The 15,795-nt window shown below is 34.8% G+C and overlaps 1 protein-coding gene and 1 long non-coding RNA gene across 5 annotated transcripts in view; one reads left to right on the plus strand and one right to left on the minus strand.

Moving 5' to 3' along the window:
• The window catches only part of LOC147835105 (uncharacterized), a 38,380-nt gene that overhangs the window by 3,287 nt on the left and 19,298 nt on the right, over positions 1-15,795 (plus strand). The window lies entirely within an intron of this gene.
• pknox2 (pbx/knotted 1 homeobox 2) overlaps positions 1,075-15,795 on the minus strand; it is a gene marked incomplete at its 5' end in the record, with an annotated part of 203,544 nt that continues 188,823 nt past the window's right edge. For all 4 annotated transcript variants that reach the window (NM_001442096.1, NM_001442097.1, NM_001442095.1 and 1 more), the window contains 7 exon segments: positions 1,075-2,370; positions 3,987-4,156; positions 4,329-4,405; positions 7,610-7,729; positions 11,981-12,078; positions 12,492-12,627; positions 15,504-15,689. In NM_001442096.1, the coding sequence (NP_001429025.1) occupies positions 2,129-2,370; positions 3,987-4,156; positions 4,329-4,405; positions 7,610-7,729; positions 11,981-12,078; positions 12,492-12,627; positions 15,504-15,689 (1,029 nt within the window). In that variant the 3' untranslated portion in view covers positions 1,075-2,128.

Consider the following 15,795-nt stretch of genomic DNA (forward strand, 5'->3'; position numbering starts at 1 on the left):
GAAACATGCTACATGAAAATACTTATCTAAAAAACATTGTAGAAAATCAGATATTCTGCTTTGAAAATGTGTTTTCTGTGCCGGAACCGCTGTCTTTGTTTTGGTATTTTTAACCTGCCGGATGCCAGTTTAGCCAATTATATTTCAGCACTCCAGGTTGACTTGGTGGAAAACCACATATTTTATTCATTCTTTCATTCAGAAGGGCTCTGAAAGCATGCATCTGTGACCGGAATGCGACTTCCAGTGGACAGTAGCAAACTCCGAAATGAGATGCAGATTCAGAGTTCCACATGACGTTATTAATTAGCAAATAATATAAATAATACGAACATAAACATTAAATGAGCAGGTTACATTGTAACCGCGTGTCCTAGCAACACGCTTCATGACAAGATGAGCAATTTGGCTGTTGGCCAGACGAAACATGACAGAAATTTAAATACAGCCATTCAGAAGCACAGAATATGCACTTACTCACGAAATGTAAGGTTTATAATCTAATTAATGCATATTTAACATTTTTAAATGAACATTCTGAATCACTCCTATCTGTTCATTTGTAAAGTTCAATTTTAAACAGTATTTTCTTTTCAAGATTTGAGGTGTTCTGCTTTGAGTATTTGGCAATAAATGTCATAAAAAATGACATTCAAACTCACATTGTTGGCATTTAACACTGAATAAAGCACATGAGGTTTACCTGAGGTGATCATTGTCAGTTTTCTTTTGTTCACCTGTGAGAAATAGAAGCCCTTTCTAATATATCAATGCTTTGGTTAGGACAAAAACTCCTTTTTAATATGGAAAATATTCCTTCTATCGGGTGCCGTTGCTTTTATTTCAGAACACAGTTCAAATCACTTGCTCTTGTCCTCAATCTGGCAACCTGCCAGCGCTTGGTTTGATCCAAGATTGCAATAACTAGTTCAGCCACTGGGTGTCAAACCCACATACTGCACCATATCGATAATGACCCCAGTTTAGCACTAACACAGTTTACCACTACCTCGCTTGTATTCATTTGTAGTAGCACTTCATTAGGTCTCAAAATGACAAAGAGATCAACTAAAGTTTTTAAGTTTTTAAAGTTTCAACGTTTTTAATTATCAAAATGGTCTACTGAAACACAATAGATTATGACAACAATGTATACAAACAAATAATTAAAAAGCTCCCCTATCATCACTTGCTCTGGAAGAACCATTTAAAAAAAAGAACAACAACCAAGAAAAGGATAATGAGAAACATGTACTTCACAAAGACCAACTGTAATAACATTCAGAAACATCCTCTGTCTTCTCTAAACATCACATATCAGAAACAGGTGATTCTGTAGATCCGTAGATACAGCTCAGAAATATCTTCACAGTTTTTTTTTTTTTGTTTAGTTTCGTCCTTCACATAAAATAAAGCAGGGGCGTTTCAGGGTGTGATACGCACCTGTAAATATGTCTTTTTGTTTTTCCTGCAGTGTTCTTCAGTAAACGTCATTTGTAGGTCCAAACATATTTCGGAGAGAGTTTTTTGTTCCTCGCTATGGAAGAGATGCTTGGCACTCTGAGTCTCCCGACATGCGTTTGCGGACGGCATCCTTTGTTGATTGTGCCACAGCCTTCTGACAGATTACAAAATAAATATGAAGCGTCTGAGGGGGGGAAAATGCATCACTGTCAAATGTACATACATTGTGCTGTCAGGCATTTAGATTGTTTCTTTTTTTCTGTTTGTTTAACTTCCAAGACTGAATATTTTGTTAACTCTACAAAAAATGAAACTAATAATAATAATAATAAAAAAACATGCCTAAAACATCCACTCATTGCATGGTTATAAATATGAGGGTAGACATAATGTCATGCTAAGACACCTGAGAACCAAAGAGACATATTTAAAGAAAGTAAGGCTTAAATGGATTATATGCATGAGAGTAGCATGACCGGTTGCGTAAAGCGGCCCAATATACAATGTTCCATCAATTTTGGAGTCCAGAATGGTAGGCCCCTCCCCTTCATTATGATTGGGTGCTCCATGGCACTTAGTGTCCAATGAGAGCCATTTGTGCGGCGTTGAGATGTTTTGCATGGTGATGAGTAAGAGTTAAGTCAGTTATGCTATTTTTCATTCTTTATTCGAGTCCTTCATTGTGATTGAGGCCCAGATCTCGCCTGATCATCTGTCTGCTCGCCTCGTGTTCTTCGTCGTCCTCTTCGTCGTCGTCCTCATCGAGTCCCTCGTCTTCCTCCTCCTCCTCGTCCTCCTCCTCTGTGCCGTCCATGGAGTCGTCGGTTCCGCCCAGCATGGCCTGCTGCATGGCCAGCGTAGCCGAGTCTGAGGACAGAGGCTGCAGGCCGTCCATGCCAAGAGAGTCTGACAAAGGAACACACACAAATACATGCAAAACAGCTGACAAAACTTGGTAACTTACTTGCTTATTCAATCTACAGCAGGGTTTCATCAAGTCCAATTTAAGATTTTTAAGACCCTTTTAAGACCATTATGAATGAAATTTTAGACTTATAAAAGGCTAAACACTACTGATTATTTCTAATTACCTGATTGGGCCAGTGAATTTTTTGATTTGCTCGGCACAAAAAATAAATAAATAAAAAAAATAATCAAGTGTACAGTAATCATTACTTAACGGCATAATTTAATGTGTCAAAACAAGAAAACTCTCGTTGTATAAATTTTTTTATGACACGTTTAACATTGTTAAAAAGGCATATTTATTGTGGAGGCAATTACATAAATATTCAAAAATATATACAGCATTTGTTGGCTTTTGGTCCAAATTGATTGACTATAACTTCTATTCAACCTAAAGCATTTCTGCTATAAAACCTTAAGTTTCATGTCTATTTATAAATATTATGTTTACTCGCTTTTTTTGTAAATGTTTTTTGAATGAATGGTAGATTACATAAAGGGATAATGTGCTCTGACATTATCTGATTTTTTTAAGATGAATTGTTGGTGATTGGATGGATGTCGGCCCGATTGGGTAGCTTTACTTGAACAGAGGAAAATTAAGACCTGTTTAAAATTATTTAAGACATACAACACAGTATTTCAGTGAATTGAAGAGTTTTTAAGATTTATTACGACCCCACAGATAAAAGCTAGTAGATTATTTGTAATTGTTACTGAGTGAGTTAATATTCGGAAATAATATATTAGTAAAAAATATATAGATATAAGTACTGTTAGCGAATAAGCAAGCAAGCATGAAAAATTCTGGAAATCTGCAAACTAATAACAATTGTAAATGTATATACAGTTGAAGTCAGAATTATTATCTCCTTTAAATTTTTTAATTATCTATGTTTAACAGAGCAAGGACAATTTCACAGTATGTTTGATAATATTTCTTCTTCTAGAGAAAGTCTTATTTGTTTTATTTTGGCTGGAATAAAAGCAGTTTTTAAATTTTTGATTATTAAAAATTATTAGCTATTTTAAGCTATAAACTTTTTTGATAGTCTCCTGAACAAACCATCGTTATACAAATAACTTACCTAATTACCCCCTCCCACGTAGTTATCCGTATTAACCCAGTTAAGCCTTTAAATGTCACTTTAAGCAGTATAAGTGTTTCGAAAAATATCTAGTCAAATATTATATCTGTCATCATGGCAAAGATAAAAGAAATCAATTTTTAGAAATGAGTTATTAAAACTTTTATGTTAAGAAGTGTGTTTAAAAAAAATTCTGTTAAACAGAAATTGGGGAAAAAGTAAACAGGGAGGCTAATAATTCTGACTTCAACTATACAAACACACACACACACACACACACACACACACACACACACACACACACACACACACACACACACACACACACACACTTGTAACAAAATGTTGTGGATAAATAAGAATACACCCACTAATGCATGAAATGGATAATTAGATTTGGTTGATACATTTTTACTTTTTATTTAGTCGTCTAACTTTTGTCATAAAGCTTAATAGAATATGACTGACTGTCTGAGTTGTTTGTGCCGTGTGTCTGCAGGACTCCAGCTACAATGGAATCGGGCCAGAAGCGCTGTGTGGGTCTGTGCTGAGATTTCATCTTCTTGGCTTTGGGAGCAGGGTCAGGATTACTGGCATCCAGCATGGGCTGCAGAATACGCCTGCGGGCATTGATAAACCTTCCAAAACACAGGAGAATGAGGAAAAAAGTACACGGATAAGAGCGGGATTTTTGTTAAAAGCCACAGAACGTGCACGTCATAAACACAGTGTGTGATTCTGGTGGTGGCCGTTAGATGGCGCCAGTTTGTTGTGGATCAAACACACTGGACAAACTAACGAGTCTCTTACCAGTTGTTCACCTGTAATAAGGTAAGGTTTGTTTGCGCTGCAATCTGTCTTTTCTCATCTTCTGTTGGATAAGGGTGCTGGAAAATGGAAAACAGAATGAATAAGTAAAATTCTGAGGTAAAATTAAGGGTAAAGATAACTCTAATATGAACAGTTTCCCATTCATTTACACTCCGTCAAACTGTTTATGAGAATTTTACTGTTTACTCATGTTCATTTTTCCATGAGTATAACATAAAAAAGAAAGCTGAAACCACTGATCCTTGGTAATGCAGCACTTTAAAAGTTATCATTATGTGGCACATAATGATACACTGACAATTTTACTGAAGCAAAAAGATCAACCTGTGTAAGAAACTGTGTAAAAAGATCCTTAAATGTCAGCAGCGAAATACTCTGATTGCTGAAATGAAATTAATTAAGCATGTTTTGTGTTTTTTTTAACAATTGCAGATTTGCTTTTCTCTGTTTTTGTTTATTTTAAAGCATACTGAATCTGTAACTGCAGTAATCAGTCAATAACTGAGCAAGCAAAATATCTGGCATAGCTTATTTGAAAAAATAACACCGTTTACAACATTATTACCCTTAATTAACAGTCCTAGTTGCATTTATGACAGGATGCAAACTCACACCAGAGCTGCTGCTGTTTGTCAGATAAAGAGGACATGTGTATTGTAATATTACTCAAAATGATACACTGTAAAACCCAACAGTTAAATTTATCAAATGAAATGAGTGCAGTTAACTCAAACTTTACTGAAAGTGAATTCTACTCATTTGAAAAGAGTTTTGAGTTCAGTGTTGAAGGTAATGAGTTAATTAAACACCTAATTACTTTAAATGGAGTAAGTTCACAGTACTCTAGATTTGTTTTTTAACTCAAATAGTTTGTAGCAATCGGTTTCCTCAGACGGTTTGAGTTGGCTTATTAGGTCTTACAGTACTCAGTTGGTTTGAGTTTTCTCAGATGGTTCGAGTTACCTTAAAGTTTTGAGTTTAACAGTGTACTTGTGCTGAAACTTATGTTAAAAACTATATAGGTCATCTTACATTCAAGTTTGGCTCTACAGTTATGTCATAACATTCGTAAGCTTGCTTGTTGAGCATGTGCAAAGGTACTAATGTTCTAAATATTGTTTAATTTCTAGCATAGATCATTCCGTAAGATCTCAATGTATCACCAGGGGTTACATGTATTCATGTTGTTTTGCCTGTGTGTGTTTTTGACCCTCAAAGTTCAGTTATAACCATTAACATGTATTAAAATAGTAGAATCAGTGTTATTAATGATTAGGGTATCTATAAGCTAGTGTGCTCCAAAAAAGTGACACAGTTTGTGTTTAGGAAATATTAAATTTATATAATCATGTTTTTAAGAGCTCTTATCTCAAAAGATCAAGGCAGTTACGGTTTGTTAGTTCATGACCCCTTTAATGGAAAACTCTATGTTTTATTATTTTTTGTTAATATGTTTAATTGACAAGTCACATAGAGTTAAACAGTTGAGTATTACTATTTTTTAACCCATTCAGCTGACTACCACGTCTCACAAGATCACTTTTAGCTTAGCTTAGCATACATTATTGAATTATATTAGACCATAGGCATCTTTCTCAAAAAAATACAAAAAAGCTTGAAATACTTATTGAAAGCTTGATCTTCTGTAGTTACATTGTGTACTAAGACTGACGCACAATAACAAAGTTGCTGTTTTCTAGGCTTATGAGTATGGCTATAAACTTTACTCTCATTCTGGCGTAATAATTAAGGGACTTTGCTGGTGCACCATGGCTGCAGCAGGTGCAATGATATTATCTTATGTACTTAGTTACCTAACTGAAGACTATTTTCAGGCTCTGTGTAATAGCAGTTCACCTGCTACAGCCATGGTCAAAGTCCCTTGAATTTTACCCCAGAATTAGATTGTAGTTCCTAGCCATATTGACATAGAAAAAAGCAACTTTTCATTTTCAGTCGGTCTTATTACATGATGTAACTACAGAGGAATCACACTTTAAATAGGAAAAATTATCAAAACTTTTTTTTTTTTTTTTTTTTTTTACAAGATGCTAATTTATAGCTTTCAACCTTGGGATGTGAAAATAAGGGATAACCCCCCTCCAAAAAAAATAAATAAATAAAAAATAAAAAAATCCGCAAATTATTAATATATTCTTCTGGATTGGTTTCATAAGTTTTTATGCTCATTTAAGACTAGAATTTGTTATGTTAAAAAAAAAAACACCAAGATCGACATATTTAGGTGTTGTTATTATTATTATTATTATTATTATTATTATTATTATTATTAATATTATTATTATGTGTATATGTCCACTTTTGTACTGCTTCAAATCGTGTGTACAGAATCCGTTTGGAAAACAGCGTCTATATAGAGCGCCGCTGACAGTCACGCACCACTACATGAACTGACTGTTTTGAGGATTCCATAGGAGGGGCAATGGAATAAAGGAAGGGAATCCTGCCATTTTTAAATATATTGCAAAGTGTTTTCGGATTCAGATTTAAGAGCATCCCCTCGTAGTTACGCGGTATGGGTTGCATATAGACCATTTCATTGAGGTGATGTCATTGGCCCATGATTATTTCCTGCTTATTGTCAAACTGTTTCATATCCTTAACAAGAGGCGATTCCATCATAACTTGATGTTATAACAGCTATTGTAACATTATTTATCAATATGTGGAACTTTTTGGACTCTCAGAAGCTATGGAAATTTAAAATGTAAAACAGAAAATACCTCAGAACCATTGTTATTGTTTACATCTCTCAAAATGGTCTATAGGGAGGATTGACTCTTCAATGTTTATTACTACCCTTTATAGAAAGATAAATGTGGGAGAAAAGCAAAAAAGTACCTTCATGAGATGATAGTGGTATAAAATTGTAAAATACAGGAAAATCCTGGAAAAAACAGGAGGGTTGACAGGTATGTGCTAATGGTCTAATCAGATTCAATGATCTATGCTAAGCTAAGCAAAAAGTGCTCTCGCCAGATTAGCTAATGAATTAAAAAATTTTAAAAACTCAACAGTTTCACTTTGACTTGTGAAATGAGCCTATTTTCAAAAAAGTGTGTTCCTTTTTGTTTGGCTAAAAAATACTGTTGGATCCCTTTAAAAACATTGTCTTCATCTCACTGGAGCTCTAATAAAACCAGCAATGTGATCCAACTGAAATGCAGTACATTTTAAACCCTTCTTTAGCTTGTAGGGCAAAAATGCAAGAAAAATGTGTGTTTTTCTTTTTCTCTCACCATGAGATGCTGGAAGAGCCAGGAACGCATAATGTTTGTGGCATGTTTGGGAAGGACGCCTCTTTTGTTTTTTGATTTCTTGTCATCGCCATCCAAGAGTGAGGACAAGTCCAGATTCACCTTGGAAGAAAGAGAGAAGAGAGGAGAGAGAGTGAGCGAGGGAAACAAAGAGTGTCGCCAGTCACCATTTCTTTGGCAAGGAAGGGCAGGAATGCCTTCAGTCACCATAGCAACGCAATGGGAGTAATGATACCTAAAATTAAAGCCAAGGAGGTACATTTACAGAAGCCTTTCATCAACCAAAAAGAGCTGCGCAAAATGCCGTCAATTTTTTTTCCTCCTTTTCATCAAACTTATTATACGCTCTGAAGTACGATTAATGTAAGGCGAGCGGGGGGAAAAATGCAAAAGGGTTTGAGAGCGACTGCGTTTAAAGGATGCACGCTAAATTAACTATTTATTTTCTTTTTGCTTTATGGCATTGGGAGACTGGCATATTAACATTTCAGAGAAGTTTAAAATGCATAATCTACGAGAGCGCCGTGCGCACGAATAAATAAATTAATAAAAGAGAAAAAAAATTAACATTTCCACTTTGAAAATAAGGATAATTAATTTCATGCTACCATTGCCACTGAAAGCCATAAAAAGCAGCAGCTCCCCACTGATTTTAAAATTTCGAAATAAATAAATAATAATCAAGCTCTAAAAACAACCTCCTCATTACATTTGCAGCTGGGTGTCATGTGGTTCTTCCCCCGTTCCTCTACTCAAAACACACACACATGCTTGCAGTACTGGGAGAGCGTGTGTAAGTGTGCGATTCAGGAAGCAGGGTGAATTAATTGGAGGCTTCATGCAGGGGTATTATTACTGAAAGCTTGTCGGAGATGTAGCTACGGGCGGAACTCTATTCCCAGCCTGCGTGTAGTGAAGCGCCTCGTCCCATAGTCTGGATCCACACAGACTCCAGCTGTCTGTCAAAGCTCAACTCACCTGACTCATGTTTGATGGCATAAACATAAAGTAACAATTCTAGAATTCGCAAACAACTTCATTGTGCTTTTAACAACTATCATATGCAATCTATCTACATGATGAGTGAATAAATGTGGTCGGTGAGATCCCATGTTTAACAAATATAGTGAGATTAGATCCAGCGGTAGATCCGTGATGAACAGTCCCACGTGCACAGCTCTCATCTGGGTAGATATGCTCCCATGCATGCCAGAGTGTATGTGTGTGGTCATGAGATGTGGGTTTTCAGTGGTGTAATGTAGACAGAGAGTTGTTCAGAAATGCTGGGTGAAACGCTAGAGTGGAAGCGGATCGTTTTCATTCTAAAACGCTGATTTAAAACTAAAATGTATTAGTGTAAACAGAGCCTCAGGGTTTTGGCGAACAAATGGACTATTTAGCTTTTCTGCAATGGTTCAATAAAAATAAAATGAGTTTTGGGGTTGGGGGAAGGCCTTCATGCTAAAATAGTTGTTCAAAATCTTATTCATGGATGGAAGAGAGGAAAACCCAGTAAATTACAAATACTCAAATGACTTTAATTGAGTAGTTTTTCTCAGAAATTGTAATTTACTAAGTAGTTTTAAAAATGTGTACTTTTAACTTTACTTTTACTGCAGTATCTGTAATTTGACTCCACTACTTTCTTTTAACCTGCAGTCACTTTATTTTTTCTTTTCTATGGGGATTGGAATCAGTCTTGTGGTTCCTGTCCAATTAAATCACACATAGATGGTCAATCGCATCAAAACGAACAACCTCAAGACATGGGCGATTTATAATTGCAGCAAACTGTTTTGAAGCATTAAACGTGTCTAAGAAGACGTCCAAAATCTTTACATGCATTGACCTAGAAACTGTTTAGATGCATGTCACTGATGAGAAGATGATGGATGTTTACTGTATGATTACTTAAATGACCATTCGTTAGAAGACGTTGTACCTCAACACTATGGGGACGTTGCGTTTTGTATGGATATGAAAATCGTTTTGGAGTCAGATCTAAATGTCAGGCTGACATCAATGTTCTGTGTCTAACTTAAAATCAACCAAATATGAACATCTAATGATGTTAAAGCTTGACGTTGTGTGGATGTTACCACTATGACGTCTATTAGACGCCGGATTTTGGTGGCTTATACCCGTCAGTATTTGACGTCAATATGGCGTTGGTTTAATGTGTTGGCTTGACATTGGGTTTTGGTCACTTTCTAACACTTTAATCAACCAAATATCATTGTCATTTCACATCATTATTGGACATCAAAATAATGTTGTCCTTAGATGGTGGGCAAAAACTGCTGGGCAAAAACTAAATGGACTACAGAATATTATGTTTACACACATCCACAAATGACATGTAAATGCATCAGCTTTTTATAGTGTAATACTACTCGCTACTTTTGAGTCCTTTAAAAAGGGCTACTTTTTACTCATACTTTGAGTAATATTTACAACAGATACTTTTACTCTACTTGCACAACATTTTTAAGCAAGTAATAGTCCTTTTACTTAAGTATGATTTTTCAGTACTCCACCACTGGAAAAACCATATAATCTAATATAAAAAACTATTATTATTATTATTATTATTATTATTATTATTATAATTATTATTATTGAATGAGCTTCAGTGAGGTAATTAACATTTGAATGAGTTTATTAATTATTTACACAGACATTTGTTAATCTTGTGTTTTATAAATGAGCCCCTTCACTCATTTGGCTTTATTATTATGTTATATTATTATGATAGAGACATTAGAAGGCATCAAAATACGTCTGATCCCACATAATATTCATGCATTAAAGATCTATTTTAAAAAAGGTTATTTGAACAAAAATACATTATTTTTTTTTTTTACTTATTTATACATTATTAATGAGTCCATCTATAGATTATTTTTATATTTAAAGTTATTTTATGGGAATAAATATACAAAGAAAGTGGATAAAATTGTATGTCAGCATATTGTCATTACTGCAAGCTAAAGCCATTTAAAAAATAAAAAAGTAATAATAATCAATTATACCATAGCATTACTCATCTTAACATGGCACTACACGCCAAAATTAGGGAACAATTTAGTTTTGAAGTTTTTGTATACCTCTTTAAATGTTAATTTTAGAAACGTACATTTAAATTTTAAAATGTAAATTTTAAAAGTTATGGGTAGGACCTAGGTATTACAATGTTGAGGTGGTTTATGATGACATGCACTGTGTACTCTCAATTTAAAATGCTTATAAAATCAAACTTTTGACATTCAACATTTTCTACAGGTTTCCAATGTAGGTGGTTTTAGGGATAGGATTAGGTTAATGCAATATAATAAGCATCATTTAACAGTATAAAATATGTTATGGATATTCTCATAATAAACAAGAAACACACCAAAATGTGTGTGTTTGTGTGTGTGTGTGTGTGTGTGTGTGTGTGTGTGTGTGTGTGTGTGTGTGTGTGTGTGTGTGTGTGTGTGTGTGTGTGTGTGTGTGTGTGATGTGTATACTGTCAAGATCAAAATTATTCATAACCTTACCGAGTTTTGACTTGATTGTTTTGTTCACAATGATGCCACTTGTACAAAGTCTTATTATTTTTTGGAAGAAGCCTGTGTCATTTCTGGTCTATAAAAATAATGCTGGTTGAATTAAAGTAACTAAGAATTAAAGTAATTCAAATTCAAGAATTTGAATTGGGTATGAATAATGTCAGGCTTGACTGTATATATCTAATGTTAAAATTGGATACACAAAAATAATACACCATTAACTAAAATGAAAATTAAATCAGAAAGAAAAAATAAAAACTTTTAGAATCATTTTATAAATATTACAAAATTATATAAAAAATAATAACTTTTATAATAATGCAGTTTGGTGGCGACACGGTAGCTCAGTGGTTAGCACTATTGCCTTACAGCAAGAAGGTGCCTGGTTCGAGTCCTGGCTGTGTCAGTTGGCATTTCTGTGTGGAGTTTGAATGTTCTCCCCGTGTTGCCGTGGGTTTTCTCCTTGTGCTCCAGTTTCCCCCACAGTCCAAAGACATGAGCTATAGGTGAATTGAATACACTAAATTAGCCGTAGTGTATGTGTGGGAATGAGTGTGTATGGTTGTTTCACAGTACTGGGTTGCAGCCGGAAGGGCATCAGCTGTGTAAAACATATGCTGAATAAGTTGCTGATTTATTCTGCTTTGGCGACCCCTGATGAATAATGGGACTTATCCAAAGAAAAATTAACGAATAAATGAATGAATGAATAATGCAGTTTGGCTTCTACAGTTGTTCAGCAAAACTCAACGGCTGCATCAGTTGTTCAGCTACAGCACTGCATGTGGAGTGTTTGCCTCACCTGATTGTTTTGGATCTGGATGGTTCCCTGTGGTAACCCCTGTGTTAACACCTGCCCCTGTGAGGTAACCATTGCCACCGGCTGATACAGCGTCCCACCTGTGGGAATCAGTCGGGTTATCACACACTTTACCTGCCCCGCCGAAAACATACTGTAATTACACAGCAGCACAAAAACAAACCAATTCACCTCCTTTACACTGCGCCAAAATAAAACAAAAGCGTATTTAGAAGCGGCTCAAGAGGAGAAACAAGGAGTTCTTGTTTTGCAGCTAATTAGCTCAATTTCACAGTAATTAAACTCTTTATTCACAATGTGGAAGTACTGTTTCTGGGCGAGATGGATGTAAGCAGGGAGAATTAGTCAAAGAAAGAGCCGTATAAATGAAGATAATGTGCATTACATGGAAGCTCGCATCGGCTTTCATTTAGTGTCACCCATTTGGAAAGGAAGGGTGTTTTGAAAGCTGAGATTTACAGCAGGGAAAGGGATTGATGATTGTGTTTCTCACCTGAGACCACCTGAGAGTTGATAGTGGTCATGGAGATGTTGTTCTGCTGCAGGGGACCGGCTGGGACTACGATCCCGGAGGAGTTCACTGTGCTGGAGACGGAGGTGAGCGATGGGGATGAGCTTTGAAGCAGGTCCTAGAAGAATAGAACGGAACTGGGGTTAACCTACACTGTAAAAAAAACATTTGATAAGTAATTTTCCATATTTTAAGATTCATAAGTCATTCATTCATTCACTTAGTCCTTTTATTAATCAGGGGTCGCCACAGCGGAATGAACCGCCAACTTATTCAGAAAGTTTTTACGCAGCAGATGCCCTTCCAGCCGCAACCCATCTCTGGGAAACATCCACAAACACATTCATACACACACACACACACACACTACGGACAAGTTAGCCTACCCAATTCACCTGAACCGCATGTTTTTGGACTGTGGGGTAAACCGGAGCACCCGGAGGAAACCCATGCGAAGGCAGGGAGAACATGCAAACTCCACACAGAAATGCCAACTGAGCCGAGGTTCGAACCAGCGACCTTCTTGCTGTGAGGTGACAGCAGTACCTACTGTGCCACTGCCTCGCCAAGATTCATAAGTGTTTTAGGTTTATACGGTTGTGAACTGCATCTCTGCTCATGTCGACTTATGATGTTAAAAATTCAACTTTACAGTTTAACAAAGGGACTTCATATTGATATTTTAATAGTCTGAAAAAATAATATAATGTAAAAGAGCTAATATCTAGAGAAATAATTCTGTAAAATAACAGAAAATGTAATGGCAGATTTTTGTACCATAATATACAACACCAACCCAGACAATATATCACTTCAAACTATTAAAATTGTTAATAAAAGTCGTTTTTTTTTTAACTTTCAAGGTTAAAGGTTGTTTGAAGAAAGATTAAGGTTTCATAATGCAATTCAAAAGCATAAGTAAACAGGAAATAATAAAAACAAATCAGAAAATACAGAAAATGCTAATTTATAGATAATTATTACAGTGTACAATGAGTACTATTACTACAGTACATTTAGTGATGCGCAATATATATATATATATATATATATATATATATATATATATATATATATATATATATATATATATATATATATATATATATATATATACAGTTGAATTATTAGCCCCCTTTGAATTTTTTTCTTTTTTTAAATATTTCCCAAATGATGTTTAACAGAGCAAGGAAACTTTCACAGTATGTCTGATAATGTTTTTTTCCTCTGGAGAAAATCTTATTTGTTTTATTTCAGCTAGAATAAAATAAGTTTTTATTTTTTTAAACACTATTTTAAGGTCAAAACTATTAGCCCCATTTAGCCTATTTTTTTTTTCCGTTAGTCTACAGAACAAACAACAGTTATACAATAACTTGCCTGATTACCTTAACCTAACCCAGTTAAGCCTTTAAATGTCACTTTAAGCTGTATAGAAGTGTTCTGAAAAATATGTGGTAAAATATTATTTATCATGGCAAAGATATAATAAATCAGTTATCAGAAATTAGTTATTAAAACTATTATGATTAGAAATGTGTTGAAAAAATCTTCTCTCCGTTAAACAGAAATGGGGGAAAAAAATAAAACGGGGGCTAATAATTCTGACTCCAACTGTATATAAATATATGGATATATAAATATCTGGAAAAATATCTTTATTGGCTGACATGACATATCATTATCTGTCTGATCAGCCAAAACATTTTGGATTATTTCAGCTGGTTGAACACTGTGATTGTATATGTGTTGACATTAAGGTTCGAATTTGTGCCTTTTATGTGCGAAGCCTTTAGAATTGCAATTTGTAAACGATTTTAAGAAAAGAAACATCTTGATTTTCTGCAGTTACGGTTTTAAATGAAAAAGGTTCATTTTTCTGCTATTTTTGTTTGCTTTATTTTTTTTTGTAATCAGGAAAAAAAATCATTATAAGACTTGTATTTACGGGCCTACATATTGGTTAAGGGTTACCGGTATCAGGTAAGAATTTAGTTAACTAAATTAGCAATTAGGAAGTTAACTATAGAGTGCAATAGGAAGTCAAAACATTCCAATGGGACACTGACTTTTAACAATAAAAAAATCCTTTTTGTACATAATTTTTAACAATTAAAATATTTAAAGTAAATCCCACTGTGTGGTTTTTAATTGACTTAAATGTTGTTGTTTTTTTTAACAGTCATTTGTTAGCAAGAATTTGTTGAGAAAAAAACTACATTACCCATGATGCTTTACAGTATTTTTCACCAATCACAGCCACAGCAAGCAAAGTGCACCAAAGGAAATATTTAGCTCAGCCCACTCTAATAAATATTCCCAGTTTTCTCTCATAAAACAAAATCCAAATACATTTCTATTTATAGATGCATGTTTAACAATAATTAGTAAAAGTATTATTGTATTACTGAGGAAAGTTCGTGAATTACATTCAAAAGTTTGTGAACAGTAAAATCTAGTAATATTTCTATAATCTCTGTATTTTTTTTCCTTGTATAATAATTTGGTTCATAAAAACATTTCTTATGAACATGAATGTCGAAAATAATAATTTTGCTGAAAACATCTTAAAACATTTTTATGATCAGTGTTTTGAAATATAAAATAATGCATTTTTAATAAATTATTCACAGTTGCTGAATAAAAGTACACATTTCAAAAGTACAGAAAACACTATAATAATCAACATTTGCCAAGAGTTCAGAATGCTAGTGAATACCCGATTATTACTGATTTATCTCCTCGTTTGATGGGCACTTTAATTCAATAAAAATCGATTGACAGTCCATCATAAGACGTCCAAAAGTGTGCACTTTTAAGTCTCCTCACGCAGAGGTCAGCAAAGTTCAGCAGAAACAGCGAGGGCAAGCCGGATGTGACCTTTTTGCGCCCTCAGGAGAAAGGCTTGTGTTGGTGCAAGTGTAAATGTTACTGCTGTGAGATTGTGTGCATTCATATGACGCTCTGTTTATGTGTTAGGGTCTGTGGAGGCACCTGCTGCAGGCCGAGGCTGGTCTGGGATGGAGAATACGGGCCGCCCAGGTCGTTTCGGAGCAGATTGTCACTGTGCATCTTGGTCTTGAGGCAGGTGATGTAGCGGTTGCAGAAGTCTTTACAGAGCTCGTTCACCTTCTCCAGCTCCAGCAGGTGGATCCGCAACACCTGGATGGCCTTCACCATCTAAGACAAATCAAAATAATTACAGGATTCAGTTACGAAACCATATACAGATGCAAATTATTTGCTCTTTTTACAAAATTTTAAACAAAATAGTTTGTTCTGTAGA

This window comes from Danio rerio, chromosome 10 (assembly GCF_052040795.2).
Source record: "Danio rerio strain M-AB ecotype USA chromosome 10, GRCz13ab, whole genome shotgun sequence".
NCBI classification, from domain to species: domain Eukaryota; kingdom Metazoa; phylum Chordata; class Actinopteri; order Cypriniformes; family Danionidae; genus Danio; species Danio rerio.